This window comes from Pristis pectinata, chromosome 7 (assembly GCF_009764475.1).
Source record: "Pristis pectinata isolate sPriPec2 chromosome 7, sPriPec2.1.pri, whole genome shotgun sequence".
NCBI classification, from domain to species: Eukaryota; Metazoa; Chordata; class Chondrichthyes; order Rhinopristiformes; family Pristidae; genus Pristis; species Pristis pectinata.
In genome coordinates this window covers 5,819,610-5,841,555 of record NC_067411.1, presented here as the reverse complement: position 1 = coordinate 5,841,555, position 21,946 = coordinate 5,819,610, and the positions used below count along the sequence as shown (strand labels likewise).

General features: G+C 41.2%; 2 protein-coding genes across 7 annotated transcripts in view; one reads left to right on the top strand and one right to left on the bottom strand.

Annotated features, from left to right (window-relative positions):
• The window catches only part of cfap99 (cilia and flagella associated protein 99), a 105,572-nt gene extending 87,698 nt beyond the window's left edge, over positions 1–17,874 (bottom strand). For 2 of the 6 annotated variants that reach the window (XM_052020597.1, XM_052020603.1), the window contains exons 1-4: positions 17,731–17,853; positions 15,123–15,241; positions 7,318–7,444; positions 2,664–2,808 (exon numbers count right to left, since the gene is read on the bottom strand). In XM_052020597.1, coding sequence (XP_051876557.1) covers positions 2,664–2,808; positions 7,318–7,428 — 256 coding nt within the window. In that variant the 5' untranslated portion in view covers positions 7,429–7,444; positions 15,123–15,241; positions 17,731–17,853. Of the gene's footprint in view, positions 1–2,663; positions 2,809–3,612; positions 3,709–7,317; positions 7,445–15,122; positions 15,242–17,683 lie in introns of those variants that run through there. The other 4 variants (XM_052020598.1, XM_052020599.1, XM_052020602.1 and 1 more) reach the window with 4 other exon arrangements.
• A 320-nt stretch (positions 17,875–18,194) lies between these two features.
• Positions 18,195–21,946, top strand: part of zfyve28 (zinc finger, FYVE domain containing 28) — a 151,173-nt gene continuing 147,421 nt past the window's right edge. The window contains exon 1 of the mRNA XM_052020596.1: positions 18,195–18,542. Coding sequence (XP_051876556.1) covers positions 18,507–18,542 — 36 coding nt within the window. The 5' untranslated portion in view covers positions 18,195–18,506. The remainder of the gene's footprint in view (positions 18,543–21,946) is intronic.

The following is a 21,946-nucleotide window of genomic DNA, read 5'->3' as shown; positions in this document are numbered from 1 at the left end:
GCTGTGACTCTTTACTCTGTACTGTTATTGATTTTTAACCTGTGCTACATCAATGCACTCTGGTACTAACTCAACGTAACTGCACTGTGTATGAATGACCTGTACGATCGGTTTGTAAGACAAGCTTTTCACTGTACCGTCGGTACGTGACAATAATAAACCAATACCAATATGATTGAAAGAATGATGATATCACTTCCAATCAGGGGGACGTGTGTGACCCACAGGGCAATCTGGAGATGATGGTGTTCTCCTGTGCTGGTCGCCCCTCTGCCACTAGATGCTTCCCTCAACTTCCTTAGAAGATCTGAGTGCGGACAGCACATTTGATTTTGTTGGCAGCACTACTGATTGGCTGGGGTGGGAGCAGGACTGTAGTGATCCTGAGAGTGGATAGCTCCACGGTGTTATTCCCTCTTCTTTGAGCAGTTGTTGGAGGACAGGATTGTTGCAAAATCCTGCAAGCCCCTTCAAACAAGGTCATCCTGATAGCAGTGGTTGGTGCTTGGACGGCAGCAGACTGGCCTTGCATTACTGCAGTCTGAGCTTCAGATTTTGGATACTACTGCTCACAATGGAAAGTGCAACATGATCCATCTAACCTTGCAAAGTGGTTGGGTCACGAGGACGTGGATGGAGTTTGTTATCACCTCCTCACTGGAAAGGATGAGTTCCAAGCTCTGTGCAAAGCCTGATATAACACTGGTGACAGACTATACCATTCTCCCTGATAAGAATGCAAATCTTCTGTCAGCCATCCCAATGTACCTTGCATTTTGTTGTTCATACCTATTGACCTTCTTCTGCATTCCAGAGCAGAACCTATGCGCAACCTTGACTTCCGATAAGCTGGAAGCCACTATATCCTTGCCTCAACTGCAGGGAACTTGGGACTGGTGTGTCACCAGAGACTGATGCCATCTCTAATCTGTGTCAGGTATGCTCAATGTGAACCTGAGCCAGAGAATGAGAGTGGGAAATCAAGAGGCACTGCTAAATTCATCATCACTCTTTTTTGTTCCTTCTCTGCTTGGCCTGGTGAAAGAGACACAAAGGTAAGGTAAGGGTGGAAGTTTGGAGATGTATTTTACAATATGCTTGTAAACTAGAAAAGGTTATGGGATGAAGGGAGAAGTGGAATGTGATAACAGGATTAGTACGAAGACACCATCAACTTCAATAGATTCAGGTCTGCTACTGGACAGAGCCACAACAATGACCATTGGGGTATTGTCTGGCATCACCTCTCCAGGCTCTAGGGCAGCTTTTATCCCACTGTTGTAAGACTCTTGAGTGGACATCTTGTACGATAAAGATGAACTCTTGATCTCTCAGCCTACCTTGTCATGGCCCTTGTAACCTTATTGTCTGCCTGCACTGCACTTTCTCTGTAACTCAAACACTATATACTGCATTCTGTTATTGCCTTTTCATTTTTACCACCTTGATTGGTATTGGTATTGGTTTATTATTGTCACTTGTACCGAGGTACAGTGAAAAGCTTGTCTGACAAACCGATCGTACAGGTCGATTCATTACACAGTGCAGTTACATTGAGTTAGTACAGAATGCATTGAGGTAGTACAGGTAAAAACAGTAACAGTACAGAGTAAAGTGTCACAGCTACAGAGAAAGTGCAGTGCAGTAAGATGCAAGGTCACAACAAATGACGTGAGGTCGTAGTCCATCTCATTGCATGAGGGAACCGTTCAATAGTCTTATCACAGTGGGGTAGAAGTTGTCCTTAAGTCTGGGTGTACGTGCCCTCAGGCACCTGTATCTTCTACCTGATGGAAGAGGAGAGAAGAGAGAATGTCCTGTACTTACATATGGAATGGTCTGTATGGATGGCATGCAAAACAATTTTTTTCACTGTATCTCAGTACATGTGACAATACTAAACTAATTACCAATTACCAACACAAACCTGTCCCACAAGTGACCTTACCCACTTGTGTGAAATCCTTTCTGGATTCCAAGAGCTAGATGAATGGCATTCACCTTCACAGCTATCTGCCCAGACTAGCTGTCATCTAGCGCACCTCTGTCCTTGGATATCTCTCCTGCTTCCCCACCACGCACCCCCACCACCTCCCACCCTACCCTATTTCCCTGAGGTTTGCAGTACAATGTTCAAAAACCATGGATCCACTGTATTTGCATGCTGTGTTATTCTTTCCACTGTTTCCCAGGTCCTGGACAACTGCCAGCACCTTCTCCTGCCACAATTAAGAGGTACAGAATCAGATTTATTATCACTGACTTAGATGACGTGAAATGTGTTGTTTTGTGGCAGTAGTATGGTGCAAAGAAATAAAATTACTATAAATTACAAAATAGTGCAAAAAAAAGGAATAATGAGGTAGTGTTCATGGATTGTTCAGAAATCTGATGGCAGAGAAGAATCTGGTGCTATCAGGTTGCAGTAAAGACTCCCTGCTGATGTGTGCAACCGATCAACATTGTGGTGAGCTCTGATGGGCTACAAACAGAAACCTTCACAATGAGAAGGCAACACAAAACTGGTTTGCCACTTCCATTGCAATCAGTGAGTATGCTCATTCCAATCCCATTTCTTGAATTCAATTTAGTCTCTGAGCTTCTAAAAGAGGCAAAGTGAAGGCAAATAACACACTTGGACAAACTGCTACAATATCTCTTACCCATATACAGATTGCACTCCAACCACAGGAAGTTCTTTCCATCTCGGACATAAAATCCATTCACTACCACATCAAGCAGTGGCCTGTAATATAAACAGCCTGACAGGACTTCCACCAGGAACATCTGCTCAACTTCATCTTGTCCCTGCAAGCAAACCACAATTGACAATAAAAAATGATCCTGCACAATAACCTTGCCTTAAATCGTAAATGGAGCTGGAGCTGCATTTTAAATAAAAGCACCGTGGCTTTGTGTTAAGCGCAAGAGACGTGCTCCGTAAATACAGGTTTGGCAGAATCAATAGCACCATGAAGGCACGTCATTAGTCACATTTTCAATTGAATTGCACAGAGTTAATGGCCTGTGTAAATTGGAACTGCAAAAGTAAGTCTTTGACTTCCAGCCAATTACTCAGAATTGAGGCCACTGATTCTGACTATGTACCTTCCGTGTCTTGGGCTAATCAACCGTCATGTACTTTGGAGAAAGCTGCATCAATTCTAACTCATTCCATTTTTGTCTCTGCCTTGCCTGTGGGCTGACAAGAAGTGCATTTTACTCACATGCCAATGGGAAGACCTGGCCTGCGCTTAATGACCTGTCCAGACAGGCAACGGGATGGTCCATGATGAAGTACATTAGTGCCAAATGTGCAAATATATCAATGGCCTCATAGACATGACACCCCTATTCATATCTGCCAGTTTTGGACTATTAAATTGGCAAATGTGATGATCTGCCCTCATAGGGTTGTCAGATACCCAGATGAAAAGATTTGACATCTTCTGCAATATAGTCTGCAGTATTGTCTGCAGTGGGATAATGCATAGACTTTAATGCTATGTTCCTGTGATGTCGCTGCAAATAAGTTTTTCATTGCACCTATGCATTCATGTATTTGTACATATGACAATAAACTCGACTTTGACGTAATAAATTATACTGTACTACGAGTGAGACTGTAGCATCTTCACACATTCTTCATTGCAGTTATAGAAGGCACGGTGACTTTCACGGTGAATTGTCCATTCAGGGGATGTGGGCATCATTGGTACGGCCAGCATTTCAACCGGATGGTTAATTAATTCATGGATGCAGTTGGAGCAAGAAACTGCAGAGGCTGGAAAGCCAAAACAAAAACACAAAATACTGGAAGAACTTAGCAGGACAGGCAGAATCCACAGAGAAAAGAATGATATTTCAGAGTGATATTTCAGGACATGTTGTTTCATCATAACATTTTTCCAACATTTTGTGTTTTTGTTTTGGCTAATTAATGACTTCTCTGCCAAAGGAAACAGAACCTTCCTATTCACCCTATATACAATAGGTCTCATAATTTTATACACCACAACTAAATCTCTCCTCAGTAATCTATCCTGCCAAACCTTCCATAATCCTTCAACCCTGGAAAAGTCATTATGAATCTCTTCTATACCTTCATAGCTCAATCAGACTCTTCCTGTAATGTGCTGACAAAAACTGTTTGCATAACCCTAACTGTGACCTAACTAGTAGTTTATGTAGATCTATGCCTTGGCTATCATATGCCTTCTTTTTCATCTTATTTTACCCATCTGCTACCTTCACGGATCTTTGCATATTCTCTCCTATATTCCTCTGTTCCACAAAAATGGAACTAGCACCGAGCCATATGAAACTTCATTGCAGATAGCCTTCCAATCACTGAAATACCTGCCAACCATTACCCTTTGCTTCCTACCACAGCTAATGTTGGATCCAATGACATATTTCCCTGCGTACCATAGGCTTTTACTTTCCTGATCAGCCAGCTCTGTCCCCAGGCTGACTTTCATGGTAATGCTGAGAGAACTCTGCACTCAGAAATGCCATCTTTCAGATAAGATGCTACACAAAGTTCTTAGATGGATATAAAGATCCCAGAGCACTATTTGGAAAACTTTAGGAATGTTCTTTCCAGTATCCTGGCCAATATTTAGTTCTCAACCAACTTTATTAAAAACAGATGAGCTAAGCACATCATATTGTTGTCATGGGCTCATGGTGCACACAAATAACTGCTGAATCTTAACCCTAAATCTTAACAGTGATAAAGTTATTTTGATGATTGTGAAGCAGTCTGGGATGTCCTGAAGATACAAAAGGTTCTATTTTTCAGCCTTACATGTTTTAGCACTATTCATTAAGTACGTATCTGAAGTTATTTTGGTTTACATGGTAGTAACCCCCACCTTTGACTTAATCACAAAAAGTTCTCCAAATCTGCCGTAAATTTGGTGGGATGCTGGCAGATTACCCAGCTATTGACAATGTTTCCCTGGGAGTTCCACTGGTCTCCTGTCAAGCCTTAGATTGATTCCTGGAATAATTTAAGAAAAAAATTGTATGCTAAAAGTGCAGGAGTGGGGTAAAGGGTGACAGTTCATCCATTCAGAAAGTTCCTAAGAGGAGGTGAATGACCTTCCTCGCAGTAATCATCCTGGGAACCTCTACATACATATCTGTGAAAGATTAATGCAGAAATAGTGTGACTGGGTGAGACATTAAGTATTGCACAATTAGATTTGTTCATCCAAAACAGCTTCCTCAAGTTTGAAGAATTACAATTCAGGGACCAGTGAATAACCGATTAACTTCATCACTCTGAACCATTTTGCTGTGTCGGGAGCTCATTCGAAAACTCATTTGTTTCCTCAGCAAGATACTCTCCACAGATAATGAATGTTTCATCAAAATGCTCAACACAAAGTAATCGATACACAGGAAGAAGTTATCAAACAGCAACATCATTGACAGATTCAGGTAACTTCAGAAACAGTTAATGAACGTCAATTGATTTCCAAGCTCTAAATTTCCTTTCATTGTTCATTTGATATTCACATCTTTTTCCATTTTAGTAAAGAATATACTGGAATTTCCTAATCTGAGAGAATTAAGATCATTGAAATTCTTTTGGCAATTGGAATACAGATATGAGCATGTTGTAGCTTTACATGGAACAAAGAGATAGTTGCAAGGAATGGTGAAATTAGAAGAATGGTGTCTTCATAAGAGGTTTGTCAAATGTATTTTCATTACCAACAGAGTGCAGCCATGAAAATCACTTTGGCATAGGCCATTAGTTTACTCGTATGAGGCATTAAATTCGAAGATGAAATACAAATATCCTGCACCTTATCACTCGGACAATCTTTTTTTTTCCCTGGGAAACCATTTCCCTTTTTACAGGCAGCAAATCTGTTTCTGCACAGATTGAAACTTTCCTTCCCAGCTGAGAAGCTCTAAGAATTAGGTTCAATCCTAAAAATTCACAGAGCATATTGTGAGTTCCTAAATATTTGTGGTAATCATACTTTGGAACTTATTAAAAACCTCCACCAAGTTCCACTGAAGTAATACAAGGAATGCTCCTTTTTTAATTCCCACGGAGATGTTGATTCCTGTTCGGGCCATGGTGATGTGGGTACTCTAATATCTTTTGTAATGATTTTTCCATTTATAAGCTTGCACAGTAAGTGATAGTAATCTCCTGCAGGCATGATATCCAATCCTTTCCCACTTGATCTTTACACCGCATAGGAAAAACTTACCAAGGTAGTGGGGAAAACCAGTCTTAAAAATAGCATTAAATTGTTGGACTAAATACCTTTTGGAGTTTAGAATGAGTCAGTTTGGACCTTTACCTAAGAGTCTGGCTAAGCAAGAGACCGACTAGCAAGTTATCCACTTGGGACTCAATAATCTATTAGTTTGACTGGAGCCAAGTAACAGTCTCTCCTGAGTTTATGCAATCTTATGTGTTTGTTTGTATTGGTCTAGCTTGCCGAGTCTGATCTAGTTCACTTGTGCTGATTTAATTTGCTTGTACTAATCCTGTTTGCTGGAAGTGATCTACTGTTTGCAGAAGAGCTATTACTCAAAACACAAAATGCTACAGATCTGATGAAGGTCATTGACCTGACATATTCTCCCTGCTTCTGCCTCTACAGATGCTGTCCATCCGATAATAAATAGTTGAAGTTCCAGTTCCAATTCAACCTTTATTCAGCCATTACATTTGAAGGTGTTTAGTTGAAAATAAATGAAAAATTCCAGATACTGCAAATTTGAAACAAAAACAGAAAATGCTGGAAACACTCAGCAGATCAGGCAGCATTTTGTAAAGAAAAATGGAGTTGATCTTTCAGGTCCTTGAAAGAAGGGTCTGATGAAGCATCTCAGACCTGAACCTTTTTAACTATTTCTTTCTCCACAGATGCTGCCTGACCTGCTGAGTGTTTCCAGCATTTTCTGTTTTATTTCAGATTTCCTGCATCTGTAATTATTTTTGATTTTGAGTAAACTATGTGAGAAAACCACAAATATTGCTCTTTTTGGGATTTTCATTCATTTCTGGTTGACATCTCAATTAATTTTTGAAAAATACAACAGTCCATCAGTGGGAAACACCATCTACAGAAATAAAACAAAAGTACTGGAGAAGAAATTAACAAAGATGAAATTGCTGGGCTTGTATTATTCTTTGATTAGAGTTTAGTGGAAGAAGAAATCCATTAGCTAAACAAAGTCCCAATGTCATATTTGGTTAAAGCCCAGCAGGGTCTTTCTAGGTTTTTAAATGTACCCTATTGACTCCTGTAGTGACTAATTCAACGTGAGCATTTCCCTCACCTTATAGTTTTTAGCTGCTTCGCTTACAAAGTGATCAGCGTTGTTATTTTGAGAATCAAACTGGTCCAGCAAACGTACAATATCTGTCAAAAGCCGTGAGTAACTTGACATCTTCAACAGAAAGCACCTGTTAGGTGAAAGGGGTAAATATGTGTGAAGAGGAGAACTAATTCCATGCAGCAGAACAAGATCAAACAACAAGCAAGCCGACAGTAAAATTCGTAAAGATAGGGTCTGGTGATATATTTTAGAAACTCTAGGACCTCATATGCAATCTGTTAGTTTAAAGCAACTGATGTCTATCCAATCATGAAAGCTCTTTCACATGCTTCAAGATCCAATACATACCAAGGATCACCAGTTTTGGTAATGCCAGTGATGTTGGCCAAGGTGACATACTTACCTCAGAACCTCAATTTAAATGAGCTCAATACACTAGTTGAAGACAAACTCTGATCCATTTGCCAATATTAAGCATTCAACCAGCATCAATAAAAGAGATCTAGTCATGAACTCATTGCTGTTTGCAGAAATTCACTGTGTGTAAATTGACTGCCTTTCATTCAACATTACAAAAGCTCTTTGTCAGTTATAAGATGTTTTGGGGTCTCCTAAGGTCCGTATCAATTCAAGCCTTTTGTTTTCTTGAAACACTAAAGAATTTCCCTGCTCTGAGCAGTATCATCAGAACATGCAATTTCATCCAAGGAACAGCAGCTAAGACATGGAACCAACCTCCTACAGGTACATGCTCTACAACAGATTACATCCTTCATTTTAGAGTGCAGCTTGTATAAACAATCCTTTGACTCACTGGTAACCGTGAATAAGTTGGCATTTTAGAGCCACAGTTCTTCTAACAAACAAACTCTATTCAATCATTGAATCATACAGGCCTTTTGTTCCATAATGCACTTGTTGACTCTTCAGCAGATCTTTCCAATTAGTCACATTTTATTATGTCTTTTTCCCCAAAGCCCCATAAATTTTTGACCTTCAAGTATTTAGCTAATTCACTTTGGGAAGGCATTACTGAATCTGCTTCCGCTATCCTATTAGTTCATAACACCTCTGACCCTTTTGCCAATTACATTACATCTCTGTCCTCTGGTTATTGACCTTGGGAATTAGTTTCTCCCTGTTTATTGTTGAAACCCTCATGATTTTGAACACCTCCATTACAAATGGAAATAATGCACACATACTTAATGTGGGTAACGCAACTGCAAATTAAATAGATAACAAAGTTCCCAAGGAAGATCTAGATAAGAATAAGAGTACAGGCAGTGTGCCCAGCACATTATGTCCTCTCTGGGAGACAGGTTTAAAAAGCATCAGCATTGAACTGTTAAAGTAAATCATTCCGCTTATAAGCTATCATGTAGGGTTTCGACTTGAAACATCGACAATTCCTTTTCTCCCACTAATGCTGCTCGACTCGCTGAGTTCCTCCAGCAGATTGTTTGGTGCTTTGTTTACGTTGGGATACATGGGGTGCTGGATCAATACATTCCATATCAGCTCTTTACAGAAGGACACAGAATCCCTGCATCACATTGAATTGTTTTCAGAGCTGCTACCAAGTGAAAGGACATCATGCTACTGCACTGTTTCAGTCTCCTTTAACAACACAGCAGCAATATAGCACGGGACTTTGTGAATGAACTTGTACAGTTAGTCCAGCATTCGGACTCTTTGTTCAAAAACAGAAAAATGATGAAATTTTTGAAGATAATTATTCCCCTAGTCATTGCCTCAGAAGTAAAATTTAGAGTAATCAATTTAAATAGTAAAAGAAAGAAAATGGTGTGGTGCCTTTCACAATCTCAGGGTACTGCACATCACTTTAAAGCCAATGAAGTATTTTTCTGAGAGTCACTGGTGTACTAGGGAAATAACAGTAGCCAATTTCCATACAGCAAGCTCGCAGAAAAAGCAATGAAGCAGAAGTATTGCAATAATTTTCGTTATGCTATGTGATATATTACAATGGGATCTTGAATTACAAAGGGACCATGATAAACTGGGCCAGTGGGCCAAGGAATGGCAAATGGAGTTTAATTCAGATAAATGCGAGGTGTTGCAAATCAGGGCTGGACTTGCACAGTAAGTGGTGGGGAGACACCTGGGGGTGCAGGTACATAGTTCCTTGAAAGTGGCAACACAGGTTGATATGATGAAGAGAGCATCTTGGCACGCTTGCCTTCATCGGTCAGGATATTGAGTGCAGGAGTTGGGACATCATGTTACAGCTGTACAAGACGTTGGTAAGGTCACATATGGAGTACTGCATACAGTTCTGGTCGCCCTGCTATAGGAAGGATGACATTAAACTGCAAAGGGTGCAAATAAGAATTATGAGGATGTTACCGGAACTGAAGGTTTTGAGTTATGAGGAGAGGCTGGATAGGCTAGAACTTTTTTCCCTGGAGCGTAGGAGGCTGAGGGGTGATCTTACAGAGGTTTATAAAATCATGAGGGGCATCGTATTTTCCCTTGGGTAGGGGAGTCCAAAGCTAGAAGGCATAGGTTTAGAGTAAGAGGGAAAAGATTTAAAAGGTACCTGAGGGGTACCTTTTTTCACAGAGAGTCAGTATATGTAACGAGCTGCCAAAGGAAGTGGTAGAGATGGGTAAAATTACAATGGTTATAAGGTATTTGGACAGGTACATGGATAGGAAAGGTTTAGGGGGATATGGACCAAATGCAGGCAAATGGGACTAGCTCAGTTAGGCAGCTTGGTCAGCATGGACGAGCTGAGTGGAAGGGCCTCTCTGCTGTATAGTTCTTTGACTCTATCAGAGATAAGTAAAAACCAAGCACACTGCGAGGAACTTACTTTCTCTTTCTTCAGATAGCACCATGTGATCTTTTATGTTCTGTAAGGAGAGATGATGCCTCCGTTTCAGATTTTGTTCTAAAGACAGCAGTTTCAAGTTTGCCACACTACCAATCAACCTGGATTATGTGCTCAGGTCTCTGGATCGGCACTTCAACCCATGAGTTCAGATTATATACCAGAGCATTTTACATAGCGCTAACACTGTTACACAGCTCTGTCTGCACTTCCATAAGCCTCGTGATATGTTGATGATGCACAGAACACTCCAGACTGTGCGTCATTGTGCAGTGATGCCGTCCTAACATTCATCATTGTAAGGGCACTTTTATTTCAGTCCCATTCAACTGCATCAGCATTATTTTTATTGTAAGGTATTCATTCACAGCCCAAGTGAGAATGCTACTAACAGGAAATATTTTGTATTATTCATAGATGTGCACAGCAACTGATTGTCCTGGAATTTGGTTGTAATCTTCACAATGAAGTAGCTTGCATTTACAATCATGTATACGCTGTGCAGTAACATGGTATGGTCATCCCATGGTGGTACTGGGGCTATCCAAAGCAGCATATTCTGTCTGAGATCACCATGGATCAGAATAGAGAGGTATTCTGTGCACCACCTGGTAATGCTTATAGTTGACAATGCCTACACCTGATTTTATGGTGTCCTTACTGACTGGGTAAGCTGAGTGAATCACAAGAGAACTCCTCATCGTATTCATTTAATTTGTCACTCACTTATCCTGATAGAAATAAGGAATGGTAATTTTGCATTGTAACTCATCGAATTATAGAGAGAGAGATTTTACCACTCATCTACACACTAGGGGCAATTAACAGTGGACAATTAACCTACGATGCGTACACCTATGGGATATGGGAGGAGACCGAAGCACCCTGAGGAAACTCACATGGTTCAGAGGGAGAATTGCAAACTCCACACAGACAGCACCAGAGGTCAGGATTTACCTGGGTCTTTGGCAGTGGCTCTACAGCTGCGCCACAAATGTTTATGATGATTATTCATGAGGAAGAGTCATCCTCAGTTTCCTGGCCAATATTTGCACCCCATTCAACACTACTGAAATTGATTATCTGCTCATTTATCACAATAGGGTTGTGGGATCTACTGTGTGCTGCTGTGAAGTCTTTTGGGATGAGGCTGGAAAAGGCGCTACTTCGATGTAAATCTTTCTTAATAGCCATTTCAATTCTTCCTCTTTTGTATGGCTAAGATGAACCTGTACAATATATCAGTCATACAGCACAGAAACAGGTCCTTCAGCTGGCTCGTCCATGCCGACCAAGATGCCAATCTACGCTAATCCCAGTTTCCTGCATTTGGCCCATATCCCTCTATTCTTTTCCTATCCATGTTTAACCAATCTTGGTGTCATCATAAAAATTACTTATCAGACCACAGATGTTCTCATCCAAGTCATTTATATATATGGCAAACAACAAAGGTGCCAGCACTGATCGCTCAGGTACAGCATTCCAGTCAGTAACATCCCTCCAGTACTACCCTCTGCCTCCTATCACCAAGCCAATTTTGGATCCAGTTTGCCAGAATACCTTGGACTCCATGTGCCCTAACTTTCTGGACCAGCCTACTGTACAGGACCCTGTCAAAAGCCTTGCTAAAGTCCATGTGTACCAAGTTCACTGCTTTACCTTCATCAATTTTCTTAGTAACCTTCTCGAAAAACCTCAATCAGATTTGTGAGGAAGGATTTCCATTGCACAAAGTCACTCTGTCTCCCCCTAATCAGTCCCTGCCTTTCCAAGTGATCATAAATTCTATCCCTAAGAATTTTTTCCAATAATTCCCCTACCATTGACATAAGGCTTATCCCTACCGCCCTTCTTGAACACAGGAACAACATTAGCTCCCCTCCAGTCTTCCGGGACCTCAACCATGGGTAGAGATGATGCAAAAATCTCCATCAGAGCCCCAGCAATCTCCTCCCTTGCTTCACATAACACCCTGGGATAGATATCATCAGGCGCTGGGGATTTGTCCACCTTAACGTTTGTCAATATCAGAAAGTAATGTGGGGTATTTGTTTCAGACAAATGAATAGCTTCATTTATGAAGCTTCATTCTTGCATACCTGGTGGATTCCATGAGCAAATATGCTGCAACCTGTTCACTCCAGAGTAGTGTATCCTGGCAACAACTCCGAGAAGCAATCAAAATGGGGCAGACTGAGGTCTAATTACAATATACGTAGAAATGATGATGTTGATAACTCAATTTTGCATCATGATCAGGGGCAGGCAAATCAGTATCTACTGCACCATATCAATCCTGTAACAATTCAGTAAGAGAACTTGTTGCAGTAAAATAGAATTGTTTTTCAATGAATATTATACAAACTGAACCTGTGCAGATCGCACAGAATGTCTGCTGGGGAATTCTGCAAAATGCACTCGTTCAGAGATGCGACAGAAAGTACCTAAGGAGAACATGAGGGTCAGGCCTTTGAGAGAGCTTGATGGAAAGGAGAAGAAAGTTAGGGAGAAGAGCATGTAGAAGGAGAGGAGAAAAAGAGAAGGCGATGATTTAGAAGGTTGTGAGGAAATGTGAGAAAAGAAGAAGTTAAAAAAAAGAGGAAAAGCCATCTTCTGCTCTGCTGTAACCCACCTCTGAAGCCTCAAGCTTGAAAGCACATACCACCAGGCTCAGGGACAGCTTCTATCCTGCTGTTATAAGACCATTGAACAGCCCTCTAGTACGATAAAATGGACTCTTGACCTCATAATCTACCTCGTTATGGCCTTGCACCTTATTGTCTACCTGCACTGCACTTTCTCTGTAGCTGTAACACTTTATTCTGCATTCTGTTATAGTTTTGCCTTGTACTATGTCAATGCACTGTTGTATTGAATTGATCTGTATCAACAATATGCAAGACAACTTTTTGCTGTACCTCAGTACATGTGACAAATAAACCAATTTACCTCAAGGCAACCCAGTGTTTCAGCATTTATTTTTTTGTTCATCTATAGGTCGAGGGTGCATGACAGGGCCAACAGGAGTTGCTCAACCAGTACTGCCCTTAAACCAATTCAGAGGGTAGTTAAGAGTTAAGCAGTAAGTAAAAAAAAACTGCAGATGTTGGAAATCTGAAACAGAAACGGAATATGCTGGAAAATTTCAACAAGTCAGGCAGCATCTGTTGGAAAGAGAAATAGTTAATATATTGGGTCTGCAACACTAACCCTAACGCTTCTCCAGAACTGGGAAAGAAAGAGATGCAAGTAGGTTTTCAGTAGGAGGGAAAGTGGGGGAGGGACATGCAGAACAAGGGGAATAACTGTGATAGGATGAGTTGAAATGGTTTAATGGGAACAGTTATCAGCACAAGAAACTCAGATTAGTGCGACAGGATTTCCCATGCACAAAATCATGCTGACTAGCCCTGATCAGCCTTGCCATTCCCTAGCTACCTTCCTGATATATTCATGTCTTGGTGATATTCTCTTAGTGTATCAGGAGCAAGAAGGTAGCCAGGGAATTAACGTTCACAGATTCACTTCTTGTGAAGGTACTCACACAATGCAGACACAAGCACTGCAGATGCTGGAATCTGGAGCAAAAAAAAACTTCTGGAGGAACTCAGCAGGTCAAGCAGCATCTGTGGAGGTAAAGGAATTGTTGACGTTTTGGGAGAGTGGTCTAATTACTGCACACTGCAGGCAGGGTAGCTTTGCCAAGAAATAGAATAGTTACATAAGGCTAAGTTTGAATTGGAACTTCAGCCACAACTGCTGTGGGTATAAAGACATGACCTGCTTGTGCAAATCATTAAATGCACAGCTTGAAGACGTTAAGATGAAAATAAACTCCAGATGCTGGAAATTTGAAATCTAAACAGAAATACCCAGAAGATCACATAGCATTTGTGAAAAGAGAAACAGAGTGAATGTTAAAATAGCTCAGATGAGAATCTTAGTTGGCATGGACCTGATGGGCTGAACAGCCTGTTTCCATGCTGTATGACTCTATGACCCTGTAGGTTGGACAGCAGTTGTAGAGGCAGGAGCAGTGTTAATGTGTCAGGTCAATGACCTTCGACAGATTTGTGGCATTTTGTGTACTAGTTTTCCAGCTTCTGAGGAACACAGAGAGAAGAAGTATGGGTAGGCCACCTGGCCTCTCTGCCATTCAGTATGATCATGGTTGATCTATGCTGGCCTCCTCTATGCTAGTTTCCCAAAGCCCGCTATCCTACCTTCTCATATTTACCTGGAAACCATCTATAAACTACTTGAAAAATCACTGTGATGAAGCATTTTACTATGCTTATCCCTTAGCATTTTCTGTCTATCCCTAATGAATAAAAGGACATTATTTCAATGTTCATCTGTTAAAGAATTGCTCGGTGTCATTTTAAGATGATCATCTTGGAATCTTGGGATTGGGAATTTTTAATCTTACATTAACAAAATTCCAAGGGATGCACACTGCATGTATTTCTTTGATGGAGTAAACTAAAACAGCTTCAAACTGTTGCTAAACATCAGGAAAAAGTCATCTATTGGAACTTCATGGCATTTTAACAAATTTCTCTGATGGTTTGCAGTTGCACCATTTAAAGTTGACTAATAGGCTAGTTTCATTTTAATCTAACAATACAAATGTATTGAACTGTCTGAAAGTGCACAGCGTTCCTTGTTGAATTTTGAACCACAATATTGTGCTTTCTTTGGCCTGCAACTTAGAAATATAGGGCCAATGGAGAAAAATTAAAAGATGATACCAGAATATTCATCAAGAAGGGTATGGAGACAAATATACTTTTCAACATTATTTGATCCTCTGGGGATGGGTTGACCTTTAGAAGTTATTCAAATTATTGAAGGGTTATATAGTGTAAATGTAGAGGTTTGGTTATGTCTCAAACTGGTATTCATAAATATCAATTAATAAACAGTTCAGAAGAAATTGCTTTACCTGCTAGCAAGAAGGTGATTATATTTACAATTGTCTTCCTCGACCAGTTACCCGCATTGTCCAAATTTAGGCATACACCAAGGGAGAGGTGTTTGATTGGTGACCTTGATATAGATCAACTATTAGAAAAGAACTGTTATTGCAGATGACATCGGATATCCTCTATTTAAATAAACTCTTAAACATACAGTTGTGAATCATAGAACATAGAGCAGTGCAGCACAGGCTCTTCAGCCCATGATGCCTGTGCTGAACATGACGCCAAATTAAACCAAATCTCTACGGCCTGTACATCATCCATATCCCTCCATTCCTTGCAATATTGGTATTGGTTTATTTTCATGTGTCTATCCAAAAGCCTCTTAAACACCAATCAAAAAATAACAGATCAGCAGTGGATTGACTTCAGCTTCTTGTCTCATCATTCAGGACAAGACATTGCCTTTCCAACTCTGATTACAATTAGTGCTCAACCCACTTCATACAAAATTGTCAAAATAGCAGCATAGTAGGATTGAGACATGGGATAAAAATAAATATTTAAATACAACTTGAACAGGCGAATAACTGATAATTGAAGCTTTAAACAACAACAACCAATCATCTACTTTTAACAACTCTCAATGTGAAATAATAACATCTAATTCTAATTTCTCATGACGGTTAATCCATAATATTCTTAATCACTAACTCGACAACCAATGTTGTCCCCTTCATTAATGGCGATAATCTTAGCCAGTAATGAAGGGAGCAACATAAAAAGCACCAGAGGAACTCAGCGGGTCAGGCAGCATCAGATGAAGGGTCTCGACCCGAAACGTCGACTGTGTATTTCCCTCCATAGATGCTACCTGACCCGTTGAGTTCCTCCAGCACTTTCTGTTTTGATCCAGGTTCCAGCAACTGCAATCTCTTGCGTCTCTATTAATGAAGGTCTTCGACCTGAAACATTTAATTACTAAACTGTGAAACTTTTATCCTTTTCTCTGTCCTCAGATGCTGTGTGTCCTGTGAGGTGCTTCCAGCATTTTCTGTTTCTATTTTACATATGTGGCATCTGCAGTTTTTAAAATTTTCAAACGTAGCCACTGTTAAGTGAACCTAAAGGTAACTTTCACCAATTACTCATGAAGACCCCAAACAGTGATGACCCTAACCACCAACACTTAAATACCCTAAGTGCATGGTAGAGCTAACTAGCATGCCCTGAAAGCACTGAGACCCCATCACCCCAAAAATTATGACAGCCCTAAGCACCAGCACTTGAAGAAATCATGATTGCCCAAACCATAATGATCCCAAGAGAAACAAAGGACTGCAGATGCTGGAATCTGAGACAGAGATTCACCTGCACCTCCCTTAATATCATCTTCTGCATTCGTTGCTTCAAGTGTGGCCTCCTCTAGATTGGTGAGACCAAACACAGACTAGGTGACTGCTTCGCAGAACACCTGCACTTTGTCTATAACTGCAACCTGCATCTCCCCATTGCCAGTCACTTCAACTCCCCTTCCCACACTATCACTGATATGACAGTCCTCGGCCTCCTCCACTGCCAGGAGAATTCCAAGCACAAACTGGAGGAACAGCACCTCATTTTCCGTCTTGGAACCTTGCAGCCTAACAGCATGAACATTGAATTCTCCCACTTTAGGTAATCCCCACCCCCCTTCCCCACAAACCCCCCACCACAACCATGCTTCTTCTCTTCTTCCCTTTCCTAGCCTCCTTTTTTTCCTCTCTTCTTACCTTTTACCCATCTCCCCCACACCTACCTATCAATATCTCTTACCTGAATTTACCTGTCACCACCCAGTGCCCACCCCACCCCTCTTCCCTTCTCCTCACCTCACCTCCCTTCCTTCTCCTCACCTCACCTCCCTTCCCTTCTCCTCACCTCACCTCCCTTCCCTTCTCCTCACCTCACTTCACTTCCCTTCCCCTCACCTCCCTTCCCCTCACCTCCCTTCCCACCTCACCTCCCTTCCCACCTCACCTCCCCTCGTTTGTCCACCTATCACTGCTCTGTTTTTCCCCCCTATATATTGGGCTTCCCCCTTTTCCTATCTTTGGTCCTTAAGAAGGGTCCCTGACCCGAAACGTTGACCACCTGCTTTTCTGCCTGGCCTGCTGACTTCCTCCAGCATCATGGTGGGACAGCTTCTACCCCACTGTGGTAAGACTATTGAATGGTTCCCTGATGGACTATGACCTCACGATCTACCTTGTTGTGACCTCATTGCACTGCACTTTCTCTGTAGCTGTGACACTTTACTCTGTACTGTTATTGTTTTTACCTGTACTACCTCAATGCACTCTGTACTAACCCAATGTAACTGCTCTGTGTAATGAATTGACCTGTACAATCGGTATGCAAGACAAGTTTTTCACTGTACCTCGGTACAAGTGACAATAATAAACCAATACCAATAATGATCCCAAACCGTGTCCACCCTAAACCTAAAATAATCCAACTGCGATAACTCCATCAACTCTATGACCTGAAGCCCAAACTATTGAAAACCTCAACCGCTCCCACGAACCCCGCGGACCGCCCTCACCAGTCATCACAACCGCACGTCACTCGGTTTAAAATGGTGTCGCTAACCCGTTACTAAAATTACAAACGATCGAATTGTAGATTAAAATCCTTGATCTCAATCCCTCAGCTATTTCCAGTTAACAAGGACGAACCCACTCGCTTCGCGGTTGAGGGTCTGCCTCAGTGGACGAGGAGCGGGCGGCTTTCGCGGCTCGCAGGGGTACGCTGGGAATTGTAGTCCTTCCGCCGCGCGTTTGCCTTCAAATGGACGACGGTTTGGAGCCGGATAACTACAATCCCCATCCGTCATTGCGCGGCGCGGCGCGTCAGCCGTCATGCCTGTTTGGCCGTCTCCAGGCAACAGCGTCAACCCGTGAGCGCAAATAAAAATAGGTCAGGAGCGCGAATAAAGATGATTTACTCTAATGCACAGACGGTAAAACATTATGCGATGCAATTATTATAGTCCTGTATCCATTTGAAAAGCGTTCCGAATCTGATTTAGGTTTTGAACGATCCTGCGGGTGATTGGCTGCGGTGAATGTCCATCATCGGTGGTGGGCGGGGTGTCGTCATTTCCGGCCGTGTCCTGCCAGCGGGCTGTGGTGCAGTGTGGGATGGTGTTGTCATGTCAGCGAGCAGCCGGCGGGGTTGATGGTGGCGGTGACATCGCCGGCGAGGGCGAGGGCAGGAGACGGCTCGATGTCAGCGTGAGATCGGCGGTCGGCAGATAGCGTCCGCTCGCCGGGGTGAGGAAGCGTCGGCTTCGGCCGGTTGACAGCGGCCCCCCGCCCCCTCACCAGCACCACCACCTCCACCGTCAGCCGGGACCCGCCGCCAACATGAACCGGTTCCGCAAGTGGCTGTACAAGCCCAAGGTGAGCAGCGTCCCGCCGTGTGTGTGTGTGTGTTGGGGGGGGAGCTGTGTGCACAGATCCTCCTAATGCACCGAAGTACACGTGTTGCCGGTCCATCGTCACTTTGCATCTGTCTTTTTTTTTGGTTTAATTTTAACGGCTGCAAGAAGCAAGTGCAAACAGGCATTCCTTCCCCACGCCCAGCCCAGACATGCAACTGCGCTTTGCACCGTGCTTGTGTCTGTTTAAAATTTTTTTTTTTGGGTCCCGCCCAAATTTTGTTTTACCATGGAACACTACAGCACCGAAAACAGGCCATTCGGCCCGTCTAGTCTGTACCGAAACTTTATTCCGCTAGTCCCATTGACCTGCACCTTATGTTTTAAAGCACTGGGGTTGTGTCTCCAATCCTAAATGTGCAACGGCGTTATTAGAGTAGCGCAGTGTGAGTGCGAAATGCTGCGTGCGAAAGCCGGAGCTAACTCTCCTACTGGTCAGGGTTAAAGTACAATTGCAGGATTCCACCGACTGCAACTTTTAACTGCAATCGGCTGAAATGGCCAATTGATTTTCGCAGAGAAATTCGCAGGGGAAAGTAATTTGGTTAACTTTTACGATGCGTTTGCTTTGCGTTACATCTTTGTTTTCTTTTACTGAAATCGCTATCAGCACACTGTTTATTGGTTCCGATGTTGGTTACGGGAAGCACTTGAGATTTCTGATTTTACTTTAAAGTGGATAAACCACGTACATTATGCAGCTTATGAATCGCGGACAGGATTAAAAAGGTTCGATGTCATTTACCGCATTGTTTCTGGTTTGTTGTGAATGTCTAGATAATAAAAGCAAACTACACTTGAAAAATGTTTTGATATAAGTAAATAACTTATTTTTTAATAGTCTCATCAGTTTTGAACATTTGGATATCATGATGGTTGTGATCCCGAATTGTTTGTTGGCACTTACTGCTTCTCTAAATGTCTGCATTACTTCGTTACTGGCTTATTTGTACAGTATTTTTCTATATAGTTTAGGGAGCATTGGTTCCAAATGCACACCTTAACAGTTGAATTTGGGACCATCTCCTCTTACAATTGCAATACTTTATTTGTATAAGAAAAATACCAAGAAAGAATGATAATGTATATTAAAGAGTTTCTATAGACCAGAGAATTAACATTAACTTGTTTATTTGGTTGATTGGTTGCCCTTTGTGAATTGTAGCAGAACTTTTTTAAACTTTTGTTCTTTGTACAGACTCTTGCTGATAGTGTACAAAGGTTCTTAAACCTGGAATTTTCATTTTCACTGTAATTTCTGACTCTAGAATCTTTACAACAGTTGTCCTTTTGCAGGATAACTTTTTGTTTCAAGTGATGAATTAACTTGCTTAGAGTCTTTTCTGTTTCTCATTTTCTTGTGGGTGTTTTGTGTATATCAAATGAAATGTTGAATGAATTATGAAAATACTGATGTGAGAATCCACAGAAGTGTGGAAAATGTTATCACTGTTTACATGCAGTCATTTTGCCCTTGGAGAATAATGTATTGTATAGCTTTACACAAATTTTCACTTTTCTTCTCAGTTTTAATTTATTTAAAATTTTATAATTATTGAATTTATTGTAGCTGAAATAAACAGTAATATGTACAGTGAGTTTCCATTCCTTGGGTTCAGTGCGTTTGGGCATAGTGAAGGGTGATTTATTGAAAAAGACAAGGCTCTTTTACTTGGTTAATTGACTGCGGATATATCAGCAGCTAGGTTGTTACTGTTAAGACTGCATCGTAGAGCAAGGTTGGTGGTTGGATTTGATTTTGTTTTACTGCTGTAATAAGTGGGAAGATGTGATGCAGCCTGCCTGTACTGACCCATTATTTAACATAGAAGTATTATATGAAGTCGTAAATGATCGTTGGTGAATTGTTGAAGGGCGATTGATGGCTGTGGAACTAACACTTCAAAATGCAAATCTCTTTTTGCCTTTTCTGTAAAGGACACCTTGTCATTTCCTCAGGTTGTCCTGAAACATTTTACAATAAAATTAATTTTTGAAGTCAGTGCTGTAATGCAGACAGTCGGAAGCAAGTTATGGGCATTAGGGTTCATTGAATTATATAACACAGAAGATTATTTGTGCCCATCTTTGGAAAAGTTATTGAGTCATTTTCAATTTCCTTCTCTTCCACCATATCTCTTCAATTTTTTCCCCCAATTCTTTTGCTAATTTGAAAGCTGTGGTAGGATTTGCTTCCATTTTCTTTTCAATTCCTCTGTTCCAGGTCATAACAAGTCAGTGTAAACACTGTTTCATAACTCAGCATGAAATACTGCAGATACTGGAAATTAAAGTACAGACAAAATACTGGAAATATTCATCCATAGAGAGATGCAGAATTAACATTTCAGATATTGGCCTTTCATCACAGCTGGTTCTTTTACCAATTAGTTCTGATATTTCCCTGTTTTGAAAAATAACACTTTTTACTGATATTTAAGCTTATCCAAATAGGTTATTGCTCCTTATGGGCTTTGCAGTGAAAATATTTGCTTCCATATTTCCTCCCTATTTTCACCTGCAAAATACTGAAAGTGTAAGTTCATTATTTTTTAATAAGGCAACGGTTGATATTCTATTGAGCTAAGAGTGTCAACACTCTTGGCAAGATTACCAACCAAGATGATGTGTTCAGTACCCAGTTGGAGATTTTGAACTGAGTTTCAAGCTAATGGTGAAAAGGTGCATGGAGTTGCTGGTTGCTTACAAGTTTCTTTTCTGAAAGGAAACTTTGTTCTGCCTTTTTGTTTGATTCCAAGTCAGCAAACATGGTTTCTTGATGGCCCTCTCAAGTGAGCAAGCATTACTAGCTGTACAGAAGAACTGTAGATGGGCAGAGAATGAAAACTTTGTCAATAATGCCCAAATAAGTAAAATAAAAACCCGTGAATCAGTACAACAATAATATTTTAATCCTTTCTTGCCTCAGCACCAACTCGTGCACTCTCCTTGACATCTGTAGAACCTGAGTGAGATCACTTGTAACCTGAATGTCACTTATAACCCCATGAGAATTTTTTAGACTGAATCTTTAAGGCCACCAATTTCCACATCCTTGACTTTACTCCTGCCTCAGCTCATCTGAAATAATTACCTGTGCCTTTTGTAACCTCTTGACCTAATACTTATTCTAGTGCAGTACTGGTTTGCCAACCTGATATTAGTTTGCAGGAGCTTTAAATGGTATAGATCTCTGCCATCTTGTTTTCCAGTTCTCACCAAGTTCCATTTACCTATTGCCCCTGTGTTTCCTGACTTATGTTGGCTTTCAGATAAGTAATATCTCCAAACATGCAATTCTTGACTTTGTTTTGAATAACTCATAGACTACCTAACTCTAATTCTCCTGCAGCCTTGCAACCCCCT